Source organism: Xiphophorus hellerii, chromosome 11, assembly GCF_003331165.1.
Source record: "Xiphophorus hellerii strain 12219 chromosome 11, Xiphophorus_hellerii-4.1, whole genome shotgun sequence".
NCBI classification, from domain to species: Eukaryota; Metazoa; Chordata; class Actinopteri; order Cyprinodontiformes; family Poeciliidae; genus Xiphophorus; species Xiphophorus hellerii.
Window position 1 is genome coordinate 11,371,176 of NC_045682.1, and position 22,818 is coordinate 11,393,993.

Genomic DNA, 22,818 nt, shown 5'->3' on the forward strand with positions numbered 1-22,818 from the left:
TGACTTTAGATTTCTGCACTTAGTCATTTGGTGAGATTAAAAATGAAGCATTTTCCCAAAAGTAAATATTTCTTCATCATGAGTTGATGAGTTTCTTATCTCAAGAAAACCACATTGAAACCATTCAAAGAGCAGATGGGTGTCCTTGGCGTATGTAACAGCTTCTTTAAAAAAATGAAAAAAGTTTTATTTGGCACGTATTTAAAAATATATGTGTTTATAGTATATCTGGTTTCGCTTATGGTATATTTTTCAATAATCCTGTCCGCGGGGCTCGGTGGAATGTGATGTAGTTTGCTGTAATTTCTTAAGGCTTGTATTTTAGTTCCCATTTTTCTTAAGAGTAGCAGTTGTGTTAACAATATTCTCTCTCTGGCTGTCCTCTTCCTTTGGGTTGCGGCTGGGTTTCCAGGGCGGTGACACAGAGGTTAGACTTTTTTTCTGCACGACCGCTGTGCTGACCGCATGGCACCTCACTTTTGGGGAAAATTTTCATCAACCCCTCCAGCACACTGGCACATCTAATCTGCATTCACGTGAAATCCATACACAAATAAATGTGCACACTGGTGCTTTTATTTAGACAGAGCTGATCCAAGATTGTGTGGGGCCTTAAGCAGAATTTGATAAGGGGGGCCCAATTTTATTTCACAGCCCTACAGGGCCAGAGTTCATAGCAATGGAAGATATTAAAGCTAAACAGAAAAATTTTTTCTGTTTTTTTTTTTTTCTCCATAAGTATTTAAAACAAAACCTTAGTTCTGCTCAAAACTACAATAATGCTAATTTCTAATTCTGTATAAGAAATGTTTAGTGGCTTGGGATATTTTTTAAAAGTAACTCTTAGTTATGTGAAAATATTGCCAAAATATTGACTTTTATGCTTTTGGGCATCACCCTATTGCAAATTTACTCTTGAGTCATAAAGGAGAAAAAAGCCCTCTGATATTTTTCTGCTTTTTACCCTATGTAAGGCTGGGTGCTTTTTAATCGGCCTTTGACATGCCAAGGTTCAGGGGAAATATTGACTTTTATGCATCATTTGTCTATGTGCAGCATACAGGTTAAATTTTACTACACTCTTAAGCCATTTGAAGACAAACAAACAAACCATAACTAACCACGGTTGTTATGGTTTAATTTAAAAAATGAAATACTATTTACCACTAATATGATTCCTCTATAAAAAGTGTATGGATTCAATGCATACGCTTTTGTGGTAACGTCTTCAAGCTCCATAAGCAATTTTTAAGAAAAAAATAAGAGATCAAAGTTATTTTCCTAAGTACTAAGTGTTCCCTATGTTGGTTAATTTGAAACTACAATAAGTCCATACAATGTGACTTTAGCACAGACACAAGCAACTGAAATGATAAAACTAGCAACAACAAACCTTTAGAGTTTTTTCCTCTTAAATCCTCAATATGTTTAGATCAAGAAGAATTTAAAATCTTTGAAATTGAATTTGAAAAGTTAAGTAAAGGAAAATGTAATGTTTGAGATCTATTTTCTGGGTTTCAGTTTAAGGGTTTGAAGGCCCCCGTTTTCACGCTGGAGGTTTTACTAAGCAGCTTAGTTCACATTTGCCTTGGGCCAGCTCTGCATTTGGTCGTACTTACAGAAACACACAAAAACATGTGTATGGTTCATACAAAGAGACATGTCTAACTGCTTTAACTTGTGAACATATTTGCCCATATAGAGAATTGGTGATAAATGATCACAAGTTAAACATGCTGACATTCTCAGTGGATCCCAGGACAGACGGGCAGGCCTGTGGGCCATTCCCAGTCCTGCCAGTGTGTGTGGAGGGGAGTCTGGAGGCGCTTGATGAAAGTAAACATCTGTAGAGACAGGCTCATGGCACTGGTCTTTACATGGATCCTACTGAGGCCATGAAAGAACAGTGCCATCATCCTCTCACTGAGTTTGCTCTTTTATTTCATCATAGTTGAGTTGGAGACTTTTTGTTTGCCTTTTTAATTTTTTTTATTTTCATTGATGGGTGGTTGAGCTGTATGTTTTCGTAATGTAGCTTTTCGCCTCTAGGGGACGATGTTAGTCTTCTCTGTGCTCTTTCTTTTCTCCTCCCTTAAAATGCCACGGCACATTTTGGCTCAGTTTCCTTTAGACTTATTAGTTTGCAGACTAATACATGGTTTGATGCTTAATGTCACTGAAGTAGGTTTTTCTCACACTTGTTGGGTTCCCCCTTAAAATTAAAATGACCATGAACCTAACTAAAACATTAATTCACACTTATTTTATAAATTCCCTAAATTGTTTGCACCCTCTAAACCACTCCTATGTAACATAAATATATGTTTTACTTAATAGCATTTGCTATTAGTAGTGGATATTACCTTAGTTAGCAGAGAATGATCAGCGGTTTTATGTGTTATAGAGCAAAATCTCTAAAGAGTATGTGTAATGAAAGAAATTCATTTAAATTCATTTTGCTTTTAATTTCAGTATTTATGTGAAAATACGCTTAAAATTTGTCTTCTCTTAAATGAAAAACTTATATATGCACACATTGCACACACAATGCAACAATTTAATTGCTATACTGTAACTACTTTAGATACAACATTTATTGTCACCCATAGTAAAGATGTGTAAAAAGCGTTAAAATTTATCTTTTATAATATAGTTTCAAGGAACCTTTAATTAGTGATCCACAACTTTCTGTTTCTCCTGGTTATACAAATTATGTGAAATAATGAAATAAAGGCCTATTTTGTCTTAGGTACTATTTAGTATTTTTATGTTGTGCTGATATTGTTAGGAAAAAATAGCCCATTACTTAAAGTTTCCACTGTCAACCAACAGATTAAAACAACTCAAACTCACTGCATGCTTTTAGCACATCCACATTGTGTCTCCACACAATCCTGACCAATAAATCAGATTCTGATTTTTGTATTTAGAGAGATGCTTAAAAAAAGTAAGAAAGTTCCAGAATCAAAGGATCCAAAATCAACCATTATCCATGGCTATTCCAGTCCTTACACCTAAATCTTATAGAAAACTTGCAAGGCGAGAACAGAGAAAGATCTCTCTATCTGTAAACTTCAACATGAAATGTGACGACGAACTTGTTGCTGTTTTAGTGGCAAAAAAGGCTAATACAAAACAAAAATAACATTGGTGCCAATACTTGTTGCATCTTCAATTTTATTAAAAACTATTTTTGCTTAACGTTCTTCACTGGGTAAAAGCTCACTCAGTCAACTAGCCAGATTGAATTCACATATTGTGTTGTTTTGCAGCCTTCAAATGGGAGCAATCTCTGCCTTTTGTTGTAGTTTTATTTCTGCTTCAAAGAAGGATAGCCTCAGTCTTTTTAAGGAGCATGCATTTTGAAAGATAAATATTCTTACCATGAAGTACTTTCACATTCAACACAGTAAACTCTCGCATCAATTTGTCCACCTTGGAGGAATCCAGAAAGAGCAGCTAACAGAAGAACTGAGCTTTCACAAAAACAAAGTCGGAGTTTGAGGCATGTAAAGTGATAAAAACCCCAAACAGATGTTTGACAGTTTAACTGCAAGCAGCAAATAGATTTAACCATAATAACAGTTTTATTCTCTTAACGCCATCTGATATTTTAACTCTTAACAAACATGACAAGTAACAGTGTTCACAGAATGCTTACTGTTTCCTCGCCTGAGTGGAATATATTTATTGCATGCTGTAATTGTTATTTCACCTGTTTTAATAAGACCCATTTTTTTCAGCCTTCCCTTTCCCTAAGGCAGTGATGTCACATTTCCTTTCCTCTAATTTTCTCTAAGCCCCCAGTTTATCAGTCTGAGCTAAAAGATTGTAATTTGAAATTTATGCTCAAGTGTAATATTTCAGCTAAGCATGATAGTTATATCTATGCAAGGATCCTTAATCATGTAAGCTAGGTATTTCTACTATTATTTGCACAACTTTCATGTTCTTCATTGCCTTGTAAAAGCAATCATTTCAAGTTTTGCTGAAATGATCAAGGGATCACTACAAACCTAAATGTATTTTATTGATATGTTTGGTGAAAGAGTAGCATATGAGAGTAAAATTAAAAGGATACAGCTTTGACTTTTTTAGTCATAAAAACGTGAAAACTCTGGTGTGAATTTCTATTCACTCACATTTGAGTGCACCTCTGCAAAAGTGCAATGCCTCACCTTCAGAAGCTACCTGTGTGTAATTTGTTCTTTATATAAATCTGACTCTGCTGCATAGGCTGCAGGAGAGATCCAGTGAACAAACGCTCCCATTAAACGATACCGATGGATGTAGATAGGATCAAAAGAGTGAATACTTTGTATTCGTAAATTAGTTGTGCTCAAAAACGTGCTTTTAAGTCTTATGAATGCAATACAGGCCAAAGCTTACACACTCAATTAGGTTTTGTAATACACTCTAATCTAAATAATAAGTTTTTGTTATTTTCTGTATTCTAGAACATTGTATATATGACTAATAAGAGCGCATATCCAGGTGTTGCACCTGTAAGATTTTACGGAATATTGTGAATGCTTTTGGTTTGTTGTCGTTCCTGTTCTCAGGGTGGAGGCTCAGACACTGAGCGCACCAAGAAGAAGAAACGTGGAGATCGCTACTCTGTTCAGACGTCACTTATTGTTGCTGCCTTGAAGAAGATGCTGCCCATCGGTCTCAACATGTGCTCTCCTGCTGATCAGGAGCTCATCAACTTGGCCAAAATCCGCTACTCTTTAGTAACGTTTCTTCATTTGGTATAGTAAATATTTGGTTTTGAAGATAGTTATTTGTTGCTAATTCATTTTTGTTTCACTTAACAGAGAGACACAGATGAAGAAGTAAGAGAGTTCCTGCAGAACAACCTCCATCTTCAGGGCAAGGTGTAATATCTGACCCGTTAACACAGCAGGGTCAAGTTTTACAGATGAGTCAAGATTCTAGGTAATCAGACAGATCACATCTCGGAAATGTTTGTGGCCTGTTTTTGTGTAAAAAGGTGGACAACCCCTCCATGCGCTGGCAGATGGCCCTTTACAAAGAGATGGCAGGAAAGGCTGAAGATGCTGATGCTCCAGTGAAAGTTGTCAAGCGAGTACAGGAGGTGTCTGCTGTCCTCTACCATCTTGAAGTGGTAAGCACAAGAGAACCAGTAATATGGCAAATGTAAATTATGTATCTCAACCACAGATAAATAGATAGGAAGGACATTAGTAGGAAAAGTAAACACCAAAATGTTTCTGTCTCTGCAAGACGGAGCATCCTTTTAAATCCAAGAAGATGGTGTGGCACAAATTGCTGTCTAAGCAGAGACGCAGAGCTGTGGTGGCCTGCTTCAGAATGACACCACTTTACAATATTGCAAGGTGAGAAAGCCACACATACCGTGGATATTTACTGAATGGAGTTCAACATTCATGACTGCTAACATTTCTTCCAGGCACAGAGCTTCAAACATGTTCCTTGAGGGATACAAGCGCAACTGGATTCAAACTGAGGGTTGCTCATTTGAGGACAGGATGATAGATGATTTATCTGTGAGTAACATTTCCTTCATCTACATCCAGATTTTCTCAGATTTTCTCTTACATTTGTTTTCCTGTGACGTCTAGAAAGCGATGGAGCAGGAAGAAGCAGAGGAAGAAGAAGAGAGGGAAACCAAGCCAGATCCCCTTCACCAGCTTATTCTTCACTTCAGTCGAACAGCGCTGACAGAAAAGAGGTCAGGCAGGTCCAACCAAACACAATTAATAATATGAAGAGCATTAAACCACGACTGTGGCAAAATGCTCTCATAAGATTGTTGCCTCTTCTTGCAATTTCAGCAAACTCGATACAGATCATCTGTATATGGCATATGCAGACATTATGGCAAAGGTACGTTCTCACGTGAGATCCCAGCTGCGAGATTTGATATTTGGCATCTTGTTTATTGTACGGTTGAAGTGACTTTTCACTCTGTCTTTATATTAGAGTTGCCATATTGGTGAAGAAGAAGAAATGGCAGAGGAAATGATGGAACAATCTGAAGATGAGATGTCCTTTGAGGTGCGACAGTCAGAACTGGTAATGGGCGACCAGGGGCTAGGGACCAGGAACACGGCGGAGCGGTAGCTTTCGATGCATCGAGTGAACTCATCATTGGAGCATTTACGTCACAACCACATCTCTTTCTCTCTGTCCCGTCTTGTTATCTTTATGTGCTTTTTGTCGGCTCTGCTTCATTCATTACCTAACTCAGCAATCACAAAGCTCCAATCCAGATGTCCTTATTTTTTTTTTTACCAGTATCTCAGTTTCAAAAACAAAACATTAGATTTGATTTTACTGTAAAGCAGCTTCTTAGGTAGTTTGATGTGGCGTACACCATTTCAAAGAGTTTGTTAGTACATCTATTTTTTCATGGCCTAAACCTGGATTGGGTCCAACGACAGTGTTGAATGTTCAGATTTCTTCTGTTTTAGCTAATTTTCTTTTGAATATTTCAGATCATCAAAAACTGTTTATGTATTTTTATCATCCCTTGAAAAAATTTTGTAGGCCAGCCAACCCTGGAAAGGATCATCAGTGTTCCTAGTTTTTTTCTATATGGGGGATAGTGGTCACAGTGGTTTGCTGGAAACAGTTTTGTGACACTTTCAAGATGGACAGATACTAATGACTTTGTTTCTGGTTTCTTAGTTTTTTTGAGATTCTTTTGCCTCTAGCCTAAATAAAAAATAAACATCCCAGAAAATAAATGTTTAATAACAGTTCTGATTCAGGCTGGAATGAGGACAAAATGCTCAAAGGTGTAGGGTTCGGAAAAACAAGTGTTGCCTAAGCGACAACAGAGATGGCATTCAAAGGAGATGACTGTGAATGCAAGACTGAGGAATCAAGTCTGGTGTTTTCATACCAGGTCCATGCAACTAGATGAGACTTAGGAAAGAAAAAAAGACGTGGTTGATACAGCCACAGGAAGTACAGAAAGGGCAACAAATAATTTTTATAGAACATAAAGACAGGTTTTATTTACACTCCACATATGCATTTTCCCAGGAATGAGTGCAGTTACTGACAGAGAAAAATTGTTTACTACTTCATGTTTAAGCAAGAAGAGCGTAATGGAGGAGGGGATTACTTTTCACATGTGAAGTGGATTTGGCTTGAATTTCTTTTATCCCTAAAGGAATGTAATCAATATTTTGAAGAATTATTTTTTGTATTTACTCAAGTATCTAATATTTAATTTGTTGATGATCTGAAACATTTAAATGCAACCAAAAAGGCAAAAAATCTGTAAGGGCATAGTAACGTTTCAGCAGTGTAACTCAAGTTAATATAAATGTTTTCATCATAATAATCTTCCGCATTATTATTGCATACATATTTTTTTTCTTAAAACTGCAATAAACTTTGTATGCAATTAACCTTTATTGTCCTACCTTATTTTAAAGGTAAAATATTAAAGCAAAGAGTAAGAATAAGAGAGTAAAAATTAAATGTTTTTTTGGTGGAGATAATATGCAATATTAATGTGCAACTCCAGCCGTTTCTGAGCAAACTATCACTCCTTTCCATCTGTTCACTCATTTGTTCACCCTGTGCTGACCTTGCAAGCTCCACTATCAGTCAAGTCAGCTTTCTCTGTTTCCTATGGGCATTTTTGTGCTTCGTCAGGATGTATCATTTTACACAACTAAAATGTTTATGAATCCAAAAACGGCTTTTAAATATTTCTAAATGCTTACTGCAAACTGGGGAGTAAGACATTCCTCAAGTCAGAGCCTTTTAAGACTATTTGATCGTTAAAAATATCTCAAGATGCCGTTATGGCAGGTCAAGGACAATGTCATTCCTCCCAGTTTATATTGCTGTCTGTTGTCTTTCTCTCTTTTGCTTCTTCCACTGCTCCATGTAATGTCCCTCACCTTCATAACACCTGTCTTACTGACTGGATGTACTGACCAATGCTCCCTTCCCCCACTCACATAGCAAACTGACTACAGTGAAAGCCAGAATAGCACACGCATCACGATTGGCAGTCTGTTCATGCAGTCACGCTTTCAAAAGTTAGCACACAAAAATCCTAGAACAATTCGATATCACTAGACTGTCGGTGACACGAGCACAAGCGTAACTCTCAGGTCGCACGACACATAGTGGGTAGAGCACAACTAAATGTATGTGGGTGGGAGGGTGGTGGTGGGAGGTAAGGGAGGGCGGGATCAAAGGTTTTCTAAAATTATTTGTGAATTGGTTGAGCAGATGAATGTTCTCTAAATTCAGGACTTTCATTTGACAGCCATTGTCTTCTTGCACATGTCATTTTATTTCAACGTAAAAATAATACCTCTTTATGTTGTCATTGATGTATTTCTTAATTGAAGCATTACCATGAAATGCCAATAAAGGGGGAAGTCAGTGGGTGGTTGTTAGCCTCTGTCCAAAACATCTTATTTGCAGAGTTCCTGCAACTGAGATACTTTGGAAACGATACTGGGGCGATATGCCAAATCAGTGGGGTCATTTCCTGTAGTCCAACGCTTGCTCAAGCCAGCAAACGTGAAGAATTAGTGTAACAGATCCTTTACTAATGAACTGAGCTATGAGAATGTGTGTAAGAGACAGACACTTTGAAATAGTAGTGATAATTCCTAATGATGCATGTAAGGAAACATTAGTACTGTAAATGAAAAATAACTAATTATAGTGATCAACAATCCAGGTCTTTTTTTTTTTAGCAGGATTGTGGCAATTTGTAGCATTTAAAGGCAGTCAACACAGTTTTTACATTTTAAGAATTGTGAAGAAACCTTCATAATCAGTGCAAGTTTAAACCATGGTTAGGGCAGTAACAGGAAAAATGCAATCTTAACGGTCTTAATCCTTAAACCTAAGCTTAAGTGAATGAAACATTGTAAATTTCTAAACCCCTCCACTGCTTTGAGTGCTCCATCATATGTTCTGATTCTTTAAACTGATGTCACTCTGGCTGCCATCTGCTGCAGTTAAGAGTTTAGCCCCTTGTGGTTAAAAAAAATAAATAGAAAATAAATACACAACATTATTTTTCAATGCATCTGTCTAAAGGGACTTGGTGTAAAACCCCACAATTTACTGTCCTCTAGAAATACTACAAAATTGGAGTCTAGCTTCTTTAAAATGGCAAAAACTATATTTTCTTTTTCTCCTACTCTAAGTAGGTATGGCAACTGTGCATAAAATTACCATAGAAATATCAAAACATGTTGATTTACTAAAAAGTAAACCCTGTTTGTGGCTTAAGTAATATACCATATTGATTATTATATTTTACTAATGTTAGAGCATTTGATTTTTTTTCATGAAGGTTCAAATTATGAATAAATGTAGATTAAATGTAGAGTATAGATCAACTTAATTTTGTGCAGATTAATATACCTTCTTTCTCGTAGATTTTAACCAGGAATTATTAAACTGTCACCTTAACTACGGTGATAGGTGGCACTCTTTAATTGAATACGTTACCAATTGGTTAAGAGCCTCACCTTCCTATTTTAATGATCTGTGTGAAATATATCACTACCAAAAACTCATCTTGATTTCTGCCCACCAAAGGAAAAAGAAATGGAGAAGCAAAGGCTTCTTTACCAACAGTCCAGACTTCATAACCGTGGCGCTGCAGAAATGGTCCTGCAAATGATAAGTGCCTGCAAAGGTAATCTTCCTCTGTTTTTACTCTAAAGAATGTTTTCCTTCACTGTCTCCCTGTGCTCGAATCTTCCTTTGTTTTCTAGGTGAAACTGGCCCAATGGTATCTACAACCTTCAAGCTGGGCATTTCTATCCTTAATGGCGGAAACAGCGAGGTTCAGCGGGTATGTGTTTTTGAAACAAACCGTTTATTTGGTAACTTAGTGGCGCTGTTTTAAAACTGATTTTCTTCCACTGTATTGTCAGAAAATGTTGGAGTACCTGAAAGACAAAAAGGACGTGGGCTTCTTTTTGAGTGTCCAAGCTCTAATGCAGACTTGCTGGTTGGTTTTCGGTCCTTAAGCTATTTTCTGTGGAAAATAGTAAAGTAGTTGTATGTTTCTGACCAGTTAGGACTACTGAATGAAATCAAAGGTTTATGTTTTAAACAGCGTACTGGATTTAAATGCCTTTGAGAGGCAAAATAAGGCAGAGGGGCTTGGCATGGTTTCAGAGGAAGGAACAAGTAAGTCTCTGATTTCTTCTCTACTTTCATACATAAGATATTTAAGATGCAGACAGTGAAAATGATATCACACCGTTGTTTGATATTTTTTGCTAAGTAATTAAATGTACATACTCTTTGCTGCTCGTTCTCAACAAGATATCGGATAAAATCTCAATACTCATGTGAATCCAAAATAAATAATTTACTATTTAATTCATTTTGTTTTATATGCTTACCATCTTCAACATTAAAACACAAATTTGATCTGATAGAATGACAAGTTTGCTAACATAAGTACTATTAACACAGTGAAAATGTAACAGAATTTAGTCAAAAATCATTTCATTTGTATGTCTATTAGTGGTCTAATTCTGGAGAATAATTAGAAATTTCAACCAAAATGATTTTGCCATGGAATGTTGTTAATATCCTCCCCAACCTCATCTCTTAGTCCTCTGCTGTTGTCAACACACTGTTCCTCTCTCCCTTCCCCATGATCACTGCCACCCTCCCCATGTCCCTCCTTTCATGGTCCTCAGACTTGAACCTAGATCGGGGTAAATCATCATTCTCTCCATCGGCCTCTCTGCTCTCTCATTCCCCTGTCTCACTTGCTCAATTCTCTTTTTTTTTTTTAATGATGATGACTCTGTTGAGAGGGGATTGTCCATTGTTCATGTTCGCACCTCGCGTGCCCTTCCACCATTATCGAGGGTCAAAAGGAGCACAATCCAACAACTAGATAGTTTATCTACTAAATATGAATTGAAACCAGATCTTTAGCAAGACAAATCAAAATATTTTTCTAAGTTTGATTTCACAATGAAATTTTTCTGTGCTAGGTTAGTCAGAATGACCAAATAACTTCTCTTCTCTAAATGCCAGTTTAATGAGGAATTTGAAAGTTTGCCCTTTCCCCCCCAAATTTTATGTTACCCAACACTCCACTTTTAGTTTCATTAGACCACAGGACAGTCTATCAGCAACAACAAGTTGATTTGGATTCTAATTTCACTTTAAGGTTGCTGTCCCTGATCTGACAAACTGTAATCTTGATTTCTATGTTGCTTAGCGCCCTTTTAACTTGCAAGGCCTGTGACTTAATTTGTCGTGGTTAAAGACTCTCACCAGCTTAAGCCATTGTCTTCACAAGGTCCTTTGCTTTTGTTCTCATCATGCACAAATCCCACACCATAACACATTGTGTGGCCTTAAAATACTTTCCCAAATGTAATTAAAACATCATCATCTATATTCTCTCAAAGTATTTAAAGGCATTATAATTTTAGCGTGGTTAAACTTCAGAAATTGAGGCTAATAAACAATTCTTAATCAATGCTCCCTTGTTATTCTGGTGTTTAGAAAGTAGAAATGATGTCATCATGATGTCAGATTCAACCTAACATTTGATTGGTTGTTAGGCTCTGCGGCTCTGTTAGCCCTCCCTATTAAACTTGCTGAAGACTAAGATAAATTCACTTTTCAACAAATATTATATAATTTAATGCATACTGAATTAAAATTGTATTTTTATCTTATCTTATAATATCTCATAATTTTGATTACTGTCGAATTGAATTGTTTTTATAAATATCAGTATGTATTATGTTATGCATTAGTTATGTATAGATTCATTTTGCTAGTATTTAATTAAAAAACACTTTTAATTTTATTCCAATTTTCACATATAAATATTGATTTGATTAGTTATTTTTGTTTTACATTATGGCACTTTTGGCCCTCGATATTCCATGTGTTTTCCATTTTTAAATGCCATGAATGGAATCCAATATTTTATGTTCATTTACATGTTCCAACCCAAACAACTAATTTTCCATTCAACTCTGACTGCACACCTTTTTAGGATAAACCTAAAAAGATGGGAACAGGTAGTTGACTCAAAAGTCATTTTCACATTGGACTTTTTGTTTGGTCCCTTAGAGCCTCAGACTGATCTAATACTGGATTCCCTTCAACATTTCAATGAGATGCACCAATCAGGCATTCACTGACAAACTTTCTTCTCTTTCGAGGTCTGACCAATAAATTTGAGTTTTCCTCGGTAACTCGGTAAAGATGACTTAATTAGAATCACAATATGTTGATGCATTTGTAAATGGGGATAAAGTTGGTCATTTCTGTTTTTATTCATTTGATGCAGATGCAAAACAAACCAATCAATGAGCCGATCAATGTAAATTGGTCTCATTTCTCTGTCTGGATAATTGATTGGTGCATCACTAATGTTGATGGACAATGTCCTCTCTTACTTTTAATTGACATGTCCTGAATTGTTCAGTGTTTGTGTGTTTTACTGCAGGCAGGGGTGCACTGCTTTGGAAAGCACGGTAGTATAAATCATCATTAAAATAGGGCAGCTGATTAGTCAATTGTCAATTTGTCAGGCACAAGGTGTTCGATCCAAACTTTTTGCCCTCAATTTAATGTATGCAAACACCAACTGAATTTTAGTTTTCTGGAAAATATATGGATGTTATACATCTCTTTACCCTAAGCGACTTCTAAATGTGTCCATAAATGTTTCCACCTAACAAAAGGAAAGATAATTATGATGAAATGGAAATGGGATAAACATAGAAAACTAAAAATTAGATTGTTTCTGCTTTAGTGAGAAATATGAATATTGGTATTAAACAAATATGTTATTTTTGAAGTCCCATTTTGGCGCATGGTATATATTGTGAAAATCATCACCACCTTACTTGATTTGGAGGCAAAGGTTTTCAGATCCAGCACCTTGTGCCAAAAAGATTTATTACCTACGGAGGACTTTAGAAAACGGATAAAATGGCCACATCTGTAATTTTTGTGCACTTTACAATTTTTGCATTGCTTATTCTTCTGCGATGAAGCATAAATATGGCTAGATAATCAGTTCACCCCTGAACGCTGTAAAATCTTGCCATTAATTCCATCTTTCCATTTGTCAAGCAGTAGATTCTTAGTTCAATTTATACTTGTTGGTAATGTGGCTGTTTTCCACTGCAGCTTGTTTTCACCTGACGTGTTTGTATGTGTTGTTAGCACCACTTGTATGTTGTTTGACATACAGTATGACTGCATGCCTGTGTCCTCAACATTAACCATATATTTATAACTCTTTGTAAGCGGTGACAGTTGCAGTATGTGACACTAAAACTCATTTACCTATGATGGTAAGTTGAAAAAGTAATTTAATCAATTCTTAAGAGATATGTTTAAGCTGTTGCCAGCAATCTTTTTTTTTCTTTTTGTTTAATAATCTAGGTGAATTCCCGTACTTTGTTTCATACATTTATTTGTGTTAATCTTTCCGCTGAAGATGAGAAAGTCATGGCGGACGATGAGTTCACTTGTGACCTGTTCCGTTTCCTGCAGCTCCTCTGTGAAGGTCACAATAATGGTGGGAACAAGTCATGTTTCAAATTCAAGTTGGACTGAAATCAAATCAACAATAAATTCCATCAAAACAGACTTTGCGAGCTGAATAATCCTGTTTCCGCAGATTTTCAAAACTACTTGCGGACACAGACAGGAAGCACAACCAGCATCAACGTCATCATCTGCACTGTGGATTACCTCCTTCGACTCCAGGTACACTTTGACAGTAATCTGCCCTACACAGAGCATGGTGAAAATTATTAGAGACTTAAAATAATAAAGCGTGCAGTACATATGAGCAAATCATTCCAGAGTTAGTGTTTGTATAAATAATTTTCAAATATGCCAATGCTTTGAACAGTTTCTTTTTTTCAATCAAGGAATCTATCAGTGATTTCTACTGGTATTATTCTGGGAAGGATATCATCGATGATCCAGGCAAAAAGAATTTCTCCAAAGCTATGACAGTGGCAAAACAGATTTTTAACAGTTTAACAGAATATATTCAGGTACTTTTACGACAAATTACCAATTTATGTTGTTTCTTTGTAAGTTAGTTTGTAATGAGAAGCCTTTTTGTTTTCTGCAGGGCCCGTGTACAGGCAACCAGCAGTCCTTAGCTCACAGCAGACTGTGGGATGCTATTGTCGGATTCCTTCATGTGTTTGCCCACATGATGATGAAGTTGGCACAGGTGCACAAATTGATGCAACTCAAACATATAAAACGAAAATGCATTTATCATAACTTTTTATATAGTTTTTCAAATGAGCTTTGACTTGCCGGTGTAGATTTCAATGCAAACAACGTTAAATGAAAGAGAAGTCAGAATATTGTGCAAAAAGCATCATAATAAAGCAGAGTTTAACAAATGTTTTCAAACAAAAATGACCCAAAATAATAGTTGATATCACTGTCTTTTGTTCAGTTTTGTTACATCATGTCACCAAGAAGTTTGCATAAGTTCAGTATTCTTAAATTAGGCAGTTGAAATTAAAGCACAGTGAATGTTTTCTATAAAAGTTATCCATAGATGTCTCATAATAAGACATCTGTCTTCCTTGCTAATTCTTCCTTGTATGTCTGAGTTGTCCACTGAGGACAATACCTTGTAGTTTATTATCTACTGCATTCCAGTCATGATATCATTACTGTATTTCTTTATGACCACAGGACTCCAGCCAGATTGCTCTGCTGAAGGAGCTTCTTGACCTTCAAAAAGACATGGTTGTTATGCTGCTCTCATTATTAGAGGGTAAAAAAAACCTTAAATACTGCCAAATAAATTTGATTAATGTGATGCCTTTAAATCACTTGTTGGATTTTTTATTCTTGTTTCAGGGAACATAGTTAATGGTACAATTGCGCGGCAAATGGTCGACATGTTGGTGGAGTCCTCCAGCAACGTTGAGATGATTCTCAAGTTCTTTGACATGTTTCTCAAACTGAAGGACATTGTTGCCTCTGATGCTTTCCGTGACTATGTCTCTGACCCTCGAGGGCTGATCTCTAAGAAGGACTTTCAGAAGGCTATGGACAGTCAGAAACAGTACTCCCCCTCTGAGATCCAGTTTCTTTTGTCCTGCTCAGAAGCAGATGAGAACGACATGATCAATTACGAGGAGTTTTCCAATCGTTTTCAAGAGCCAGCCAAGGACATCGGGTTCAACATCGCAGTGCTGCTCACCAACCTTTCTGAGCATGTGCCGCACGACTGCCGGCTGCAGAATTTCCTGGCGCAAGCAGAGAGTGTGCTCAACTATTTCCGCCCATTCCTTGGCCGTATTGAGATAATGGGCGCTAGCAGAAAGATTGAGCGCATCTACTTTGAAATCAGCGAAGTCAACCGCAGACAGTGGGAAATGCCACAAGTGCGAGAGTCCAAACGGCAGTTTATATTTGATGTCGTCAACGAGGGCGGTGAATCTGAGAAAATGGAGATGTTCGTCAACTTCTGTGAGGATACCATCTTTGAGATGAATATCGCTTCACAGATTTCAGAGCAGGAAGAAGAGGAGAAGGGAGAAGAGGATGATGAGGGAGATGAAGGAGGGGGAGAGGGGGCAGCAGGTGGAGGCGGGGATGAAGATGGCAATGGCGACGAAGGGCGACCCGAATCAACCTCAGCATTTACAGACTTCCTCCACAGCATGTCGAGCTTCCTCAGCATCTTCACCTTCCGTAACCTCCGCAGACAGTATCGCAGAATCAGAAAGATGACCTTTAAGGAGATCGTGGTGGCTTTGTCCAAGTTCGTCTGGGCTATCTTGATGAGCATACTGACCTTCATTTACAATGTGTGCAAAGGCTTCTTCATGATCATCTGGCAAGCGCTGTTTGGAGGTGGATTGGTGGAGGGAGCTAAAAACATAACAGTCACTGAGATTTTAGCAAGTATGCCAGATCCCACTCAAGACGACGTGCACGGAGATGGACCAGGAGAGCTGGGGACAGGGGAAGAACAAGAAGCTGGGGGGATAACAGACACTGGTGAATCGGGGAGTGGTGAAGAGGAAGAGGAGGACACGCAGGAAAATGAAGGAGGAAGGATTCCGGGTATGGATGCTCCAGGTGGACTTGGAGATATGGGTGTTGAGGAACCAGTTGAGCCTCCGACTCCTGAAGGGTCTCCCATTACAAAGAGAAAAATGGTAAGGACATCTCTAAAAAAATCAACAATCTGAAAAAAGTCCTTGTATTGTGGATGATCTTTCCATTTCACTACAGCCAGGAGAAGAGTCTGATGCAAGCCAAAAACCACCTGAGCCTGCTCCTGTGGAAGAAACCCCTCCAGAACCAGAAAAGTCAGAGTAAGTTTAAGTTTTCTTTTAAGTACTTAATGTGTGGGAAACTGACTTAAAATCTAAGTACTAGAAAGTAACACAGATATCATTCAAAACGAAGCACATTAAGATGGATCAACAGTGCCAAGGTGATGTTGATGACTAAAATTATACAATGAAACTTGCGTGTTTCATTTCAAGTGTTGAAACTGGTGAAAAATCTGAGAAAGTAGCCAAGAGCAAAGAAGAAGAGAAGCCACAAGAACCAAAGAAATCCGCAGCCAAGAAAGAGAAAAAGCAGAAGAAGCACCAGGGTTTTCAAATCTGGACTGAGCTGGAAACTCAGAGAAATAAATTCATGGTGAGGGCATTGTACCTTTTGTGGTAAAAACTAATGTAATGGCATGCCATTTTACATTTTTTGTGGAGCACCACAAATACTAATCTCTCTTTACCAGAACTACCTCTCCAGGAACTTCTACAATCTGCGATTTTTGGCCTTGTTCCTTGCATTTGCCCTGAACTTCATTCTTCTTTTCTACCGGGTAAAGCATTTTGTATTGAAACATTGTTTTCAAATGTTGTACAGATTGTAGCTGAATTATTAAGTTTTTAGGCCTACTAAGCATTATGACTTTCTGATCTTTGGCAGCAATAGATTTTATGGCTCGTCTTGGTCTTTTGTTTTGTAAAGGTCTCTGATACTCCACCTGAAGGGGGTGAGATGGAGGGATCCGGACTGTCGGAGGGAAGCGGGTTGTTTGAGGGTTCTGGCTTGTTTGAGGGCTGTGGGGATGAAGCTGAAGGATCTGGAGCAGATGGAGGAGGAGAAGACGAGGAAGAAGATGTTCTACTTTATTTCTATTTAGAGGAGAGCACTGGATACATGCAGCCCACACTATCATTCCTAGCCATTCTCCATACAGTCATTTCATTTATTTGTATCATTGGGTACAACTGTCTGAAGGTATCACAAAACATACCTGCACTTTCTTTTTACAGTGTCTTGCAAAAGTATTCATGCCCCTTCGATATTTACACATTTTGTCTGTGGGATGCCTGATTCTTCAATCCAATGCAGCCTAAAGCATCCAAGGCAACAGGCTGCATTGGATTTTAATTGGGGTACCCCAGTAAAGATAAATGTACACCCCACTTTTGAGTTTTATATTTGTAAGCAGGTATCATTTTTCATCACATTGTAACCTGACCAGATTTGGGAAAAAGAGGAATGAATACTTGTGCATCAGTGTTGAAAACAAAATTATTAGCTTGAATTTCTTGCAATGAGACAATTTTTAGCTTAAATTTGGTTTTACCAGATCCCGCTGGTGATCTTTAAAAGAGAAAAGGAACTTGCAAGAAAGCTGGAGTTTGATGGCCTCTACATCACTGAGCAGCCTGAGGATGACGACATCAAGGGCCAATGGGATCGTCTAGTCCTGAACACACCGTAGGGAGACCGGAGGAAAAAATGGCTGTTTCATTACAGATACTGTTAAATAATATCAGAATTATTAGGTTGCTGTTAATTCAGTTAATGCTTCATGTTGCTTATCTTTTCAGCTCTTTCCCAAACAACTACTGGGATAAATTTGTCAAACGAAAAGTGAGTAGATTCTTGATTATGGTGCAATAGAGATTTTATACTCTCTAATATGTAACATACTGTCTGTGTCCAGGTCCTGGATAAGTATGGAGATATTTATGGGAGAGAAAGAATCGCTGAGCTACTGGGCGTTGATTTAGCCTCCTTGGATGTCAGTCAACAACATGAGAAGAAACAAGAGGAGCCAGACAACTCTGTGTTTGCATGGTGAAGTAGAGCTTTGCTATAAAAGGACAAGAAAATGGGTTATATATCTACTTTTGACTGAAAAAAGTAATTATTAAACCATATTTTATCTTTTAGGGTGACTTCCATTGATATCAAGTACCAGATCTGGAAATTTGGAGTTGTGTTCACAGACGGGGTAAGAAAATGAGTAATTGTATATTTCACTCTGTGCTTTGTCCATCCCCTTGATACTTTATTTCCCGTATTTTCCTGTAGACCTTCCTTTATCTTTGTTGGTACCTGGTGATGTCCCTGCTTGGTCATTACAACAACTTCTTCTTTGCCTGCCATTTGCTGGACATTGCAATGGGTGTCAAAACTCTACGCACTATCCTGTCATCAGTTACACACAACGGCAAACAGGCAAGAGCAAAATAAAAACTTCAGAACGCATCTTTAGCTTTAGTCAGAATGTATTAGCTAATTTTTTTGTGCTGTGTGTTGCAGCTCATGATGACAGTGGGCTTACTGGCTGTGGTGGTGTATCTTTACACTGTGGTTGCTTTCAATTTCTTCCGCAAGTTTTACAACAAGAGCGAGGATGAAGACGAGCCCGACATGAAATGCGATGACATGATGACTGTAAACCACTGATTATTGCAAAAGACGGCTGTTTTTAATCATATATAACCTCCCAGTTTATGTTTATGAGGTTTTCTCCTGTGCAGTGTTACCTGTTCCATATGTACGTGGGCGTGCGTGCTGGTGGAGGAATTGGAGACGAGATAGAAGATCCCGCAGGAGACGAATATGAGCTTTATCGAGTGGTCTTTGATATAACCTTCTTCTTCTTCGTCATTGTCATTCTGCTGGCCATTATTCAGGGTAAACACATCCTGGATGATGGTTTTTAAATGAACAATATGTGAAGATACTTGAAATGGAGAGAAACTGGCTGGTACCAGAATCAGACTATTTTAAAAAGGAGCGCAAAGTAAAAAATTTGATCTTTTCCACTCAGTGAATGAACCATAGCTAAGCTGGTCTGGCAACACTCTTTGGCATGGATGTCGTTACTGAGGGAAGAAGGTTTAAGTTGGCAATTTTCATGGGTATTTAAAGGAAAAAACCAAGACAGGTCCAGTTTCATTTAGGCTTGGAGGACGAGACTTTGAGCAGATCTGTGTCATCATTTTCAGCTTTCAAATGTGTTTTGTAGCTTTTACTTATGGCCTCTGGTCTCCTCCTAATACTTATGAACAGCAGCCTCTCATGGCAGGAAGGGCAGAAAAACTGTTGTTAAATCTTATTATATCATAAGCCTTAAAGAGAAATCAGAAAAATCGGCAAAAAAAGCTCTGAACGGATGTTTTGCGTGCAACAGATTTTCAACTCCTATCATAATATGTTAAAACCCTGCAGGTCTGATTATTGATGCCTTTGGAGAACTCCGAGACCAACAGGAGCAGGTTAAGGAGGACATGGAGGTGCAGTATAATACTGTTATTGCTGATTGATACCTTAAAGTACATTTGGGAAGAGTGTTTATGTTCTTCATTGTTGATTGTTGTGCAGACAAAATGCTTCATATGTGGCATTGGAAGTGACTACTTTGATACAACCCCACATGGCTTTGAGACCCACACCTTTGACGAACATAACTTGGCCAACTACATGTAAGCATCTCCTCTGTATTGCAGTGTTTGCACAGGTGCAGATGAGAACAGATTAATATTGGAGTTTTATTTTCAGGTTCTTCTTGATGTATCTCATTAACAAAGATGAGACAGAACACACTGGGCAGGTCGGTCTGAGGTGTTTTCAGTTTTTTATTTTGTTTTAAATTTTGAATTTTTGAATTCTTGTTCTTGCGTCCTCTGCTTGCAGGAGTCATACGTGTGGAAGATGTACCAGGAACGATGCTGGGACTTCTTTCCTGCTGGAGACTGTTTCAGAAAGCAATATGAAGATCAGCTTTCCTAATTGACAAATAAACAAAAAGTACTTTTGGAAGGAAGGGAAGGTGATGCCTGAATTACACTTCTAATCAACCAGCAGGCCTAGCAGCACGCTCACCTGTGTAACACACTTTTTCTAATGTTCTAGACCCAAACTTCCCTCCCTGTCGTCTGTTCATCCCTACGAATCATCTCTCCTGACCCATCCTCCTCATTCCTGTTTTAGGACCACTCATGTCCATCCAGTGTGGTTTATATCTAGAAGGGATTTTAATAGTTGCCAGTATGTGAGATTAAGTAAGCACACAATGCACATGTACTGTATGTAAGAACATTAAAAACTTTAGATGTAGCCGTAATTTTTACATTCATTACCAGTTTTTCCAAATATCCATTTTTACCGTGTGATTTCTTAATTTATTTATTTCCAGTTTGGTCATTTTGAAATGTTGGAGTTTTATTCTTTATATAACCTTACGTGTGGATTTGTAGATAAATCTGTAAGCTTTCACGTTGTATTTTGGATTATACTCTGTTACATCATGCCTACCTGCCTGTAAGCCGTCTCTAACGCTGTATATCATGGATCACTAGTGATGTGGCTGCAGCCTTCTTCTTTATTCAACAAACGATAATAAATGGTAACTAAATAATACTTGATTATTAGGTATTTTTAAATGAGAAATTATTTGTACAGTCACCACACACCTACATACAGAAGATTATAAAACAACACCTGCCAAGTCAAAATACCAGATTTTCTGATGTGAACACATGTAATCAGAATAAATCATTTCAGAAGTGTTCCTACTATTAATGTGTCAAATATATTATAAATATGGTGTCAAAATCTGGTCTTTATCCTATCCTCAGTGACACGCAATTTCAAACAAGTGTTTGAAATTGACAAACTTTTGTAAGTTTTCTTCAAAATCATTTTGAGGAAAACTTCCAAATGCTTTAGCATAATAATAAAAAGGCTGCAATAACATTGAATAAGTGTGCGCGCATTACTGTAAATCTAATACTTTAATGAAGCGGACCCCAGTAGCTGGGCTGAATATGGAAGTCTGAATATGGAAGTAAGTTGACAACTGTTTTTTTTTGTTTGTTTTATTTTGTTTTGTTTTCATGTTTGCTGTGGAAAGACAGCAGGATGACAGAGGTTATTTTCTGTCACAATATTGTTTATTTATATTCAACCCTGATTTTGTGTATGTAAAATTGATCTGATAATAAAGAAAAACATGACAAAATCTCTTTCTCCATTGACTCTCTCTGCACACAGTGCAACAGTTTGCGTGCAGCAGATCATCACAACCCATTTTTACACCAATCTGCTGAGTTGTGGCTCTGCAGCATCCCAGCTGACCGAGGGGGATTAAGGGTGGGCATTAAAAACTCACATTGAATCTCATGTGCTCCAAACGTCCACAAATATTTCTGTCTGACAGCGCTGGACTGCGCGACACAATCTGGAATCATGAATGTCTCGGGGATACACCACGGGGTGCTCAGGATGTACGGTGAGTAGAATCAGAGCAACAAAGATCTCTGTACTTTAGAGGGAAAATACAATCAACAACCAGATTCAGCTGTTGGGAAGTTTTGCAATCTTTACCATATTTTGTGTTGCTTCACATGTATGATATCAAACGTTTATAAATCATTTTGTAAGAAATTTTGAATTGTTCAGCATTAATTGTGCAGTCCCAGTCATGATACATTTTTAGTATGTTCTAAAGCCAGCTTTTTACCGTATGCACTAAAAGGTAAAGTTAAGTTGTTTTTTTTAACTTTTCATGCAAAGTACAGCAGTTCTGTTGGTCTTTACACTTTACTTACATATAAATAGAACTTTTGAAATGAGAAAATCCATGTGGATTGATCGCATTCAGCGTCCACAGCCTCCTGATCCTCTCTCCATCTGACTTTCTCTAATCTAATCTGGTGGGATGATGGAATGACACAGTGTTCGTTCTTTAATCCACATGTACATTGCTCAAGCTGCCACTTTGATCGCTGAGGCCACACCTAATACTTCAGGTTCACACGCAGCCTGGAAATGTATGCAGTTTGATTTGTTGTCCAATCTGGATAAGTGGGTCCTGAACTCAGTCTTAGGCACAAGGGGGAGTTAACGCAAATACCCAATAAAGAAATATTAATTTGAAAATTATTTATGCTGATTCACCTCAGTTGTCGACTAAATAAGGCAGTTTCCTTTTTTAGATAAAAAAAACAGGGACTAGCAATTGTCTTTAAAAGTCACCAAATGAGAGGCCAGTGGGAGCCACTGATTGAGCCCCGCTTGCTGTGTTGCCAGTACAGATCTGTGTGCAGCGAGCAAATTTCAGTTCAGTGTCTTTGTTATTTCACAACTGTCAACCTTATTTATTCACAACCGTCTTGTTTTTTTCATAACTTTCTTCCTTGTTTTTTCCACAACTGCCTATGTTGGGGGGTTTTCATGGCTATCGACCTTCTTTTTTTCACAACTCCATTCCTTGTTTTTTTCATAACTCCATTGCTTGTTTTTTTCATAACTCCATTCCTTGTTTTTTTCATAACTCCATTGCTTGTTTTTTTCATAACTCCATTCCTTGTTTTTTTCATAACTCCATTCCTTGTTTTTTTCATAACTCCATTGCTTGTTTTTTTCATAACTCCATTCCTTGTTTTTTTCATAACTCCATTCCTTGTTTTTTTCATAACTCCATTGCTTGTTTTTTTCATAACTCCATTCCTTGTTTTTTTCATA

The 22,818-nt window shown here is 37.6% G+C and overlaps 1 protein-coding gene across 7 annotated transcripts in view; it reads left to right on the plus strand.

Annotated features, from left to right (window-relative positions):
- LOC116728512 (ryanodine receptor 1-like) overlaps positions 1 to 21,313 on the plus strand; it is a 47,542-nt gene extending 26,229 nt beyond the window's left edge. The window contains exons 73-107 of one of the 7 annotated variants that reach the window (XM_032576678.1): positions 413 to 427; positions 4,563 to 4,733; positions 4,818 to 4,877; positions 4,994 to 5,128; positions 5,248 to 5,360; positions 5,435 to 5,531; positions 5,607 to 5,716; positions 5,820 to 5,871; positions 5,968 to 6,060; positions 9,577 to 9,676; positions 9,756 to 9,835; positions 9,918 to 9,994; positions 10,103 to 10,176; positions 10,698 to 10,715; positions 13,481 to 13,561; positions 13,664 to 13,752; positions 13,920 to 14,048; positions 14,129 to 14,233; positions 14,713 to 14,794; positions 14,881 to 16,190; positions 16,267 to 16,349; positions 16,524 to 16,683; positions 16,781 to 16,867; positions 17,017 to 17,289; positions 17,645 to 17,775; positions 17,889 to 17,931; positions 18,005 to 18,138; positions 18,235 to 18,295; positions 18,376 to 18,522; positions 18,607 to 18,741; positions 18,828 to 18,984; positions 19,522 to 19,586; positions 19,675 to 19,775; positions 19,852 to 19,903; positions 19,987 to 21,313. In XM_032576678.1, the coding sequence (XP_032432569.1) occupies positions 413 to 427; positions 4,563 to 4,733; positions 4,818 to 4,877; positions 4,994 to 5,128; positions 5,248 to 5,360; positions 5,435 to 5,531; positions 5,607 to 5,716; positions 5,820 to 5,871; positions 5,968 to 6,060; positions 9,577 to 9,676; positions 9,756 to 9,835; positions 9,918 to 9,994; positions 10,103 to 10,176; positions 10,698 to 10,715; positions 13,481 to 13,561; positions 13,664 to 13,752; positions 13,920 to 14,048; positions 14,129 to 14,233; positions 14,713 to 14,794; positions 14,881 to 16,190; positions 16,267 to 16,349; positions 16,524 to 16,683; positions 16,781 to 16,867; positions 17,017 to 17,289; positions 17,645 to 17,775; positions 17,889 to 17,931; positions 18,005 to 18,138; positions 18,235 to 18,295; positions 18,376 to 18,522; positions 18,607 to 18,741; positions 18,828 to 18,984; positions 19,522 to 19,586; positions 19,675 to 19,775; positions 19,852 to 19,903; positions 19,987 to 20,082 (4,716 nt within the window). In that variant the 3' untranslated portion in view covers positions 20,083 to 21,313. The remainder of the gene's footprint in view (positions 1 to 412; positions 428 to 4,562; positions 4,734 to 4,817; positions 4,878 to 4,993; positions 5,129 to 5,247; positions 5,361 to 5,434; positions 5,532 to 5,606; positions 5,717 to 5,819; positions 5,872 to 5,967; positions 6,061 to 9,576; positions 9,677 to 9,755; positions 9,836 to 9,917; positions 9,995 to 10,102; positions 10,177 to 10,697; positions 10,716 to 13,480; positions 13,562 to 13,663; positions 13,753 to 13,919; positions 14,049 to 14,128; positions 14,234 to 14,712; positions 14,795 to 14,880; positions 16,191 to 16,266; positions 16,350 to 16,523; positions 16,684 to 16,780; positions 16,868 to 17,016; positions 17,290 to 17,644; positions 17,776 to 17,888; positions 17,932 to 18,004; positions 18,139 to 18,234; positions 18,296 to 18,375; positions 18,523 to 18,606; positions 18,742 to 18,827; positions 18,985 to 19,521; positions 19,587 to 19,674; positions 19,776 to 19,851; positions 19,904 to 19,986) is intronic. The other 6 variants (XM_032576680.1, XM_032576682.1, XM_032576679.1 and 3 more) reach the window with 6 other exon arrangements.
- Positions 21,314 to 22,818: the final 1,505 nt, after the last annotated feature.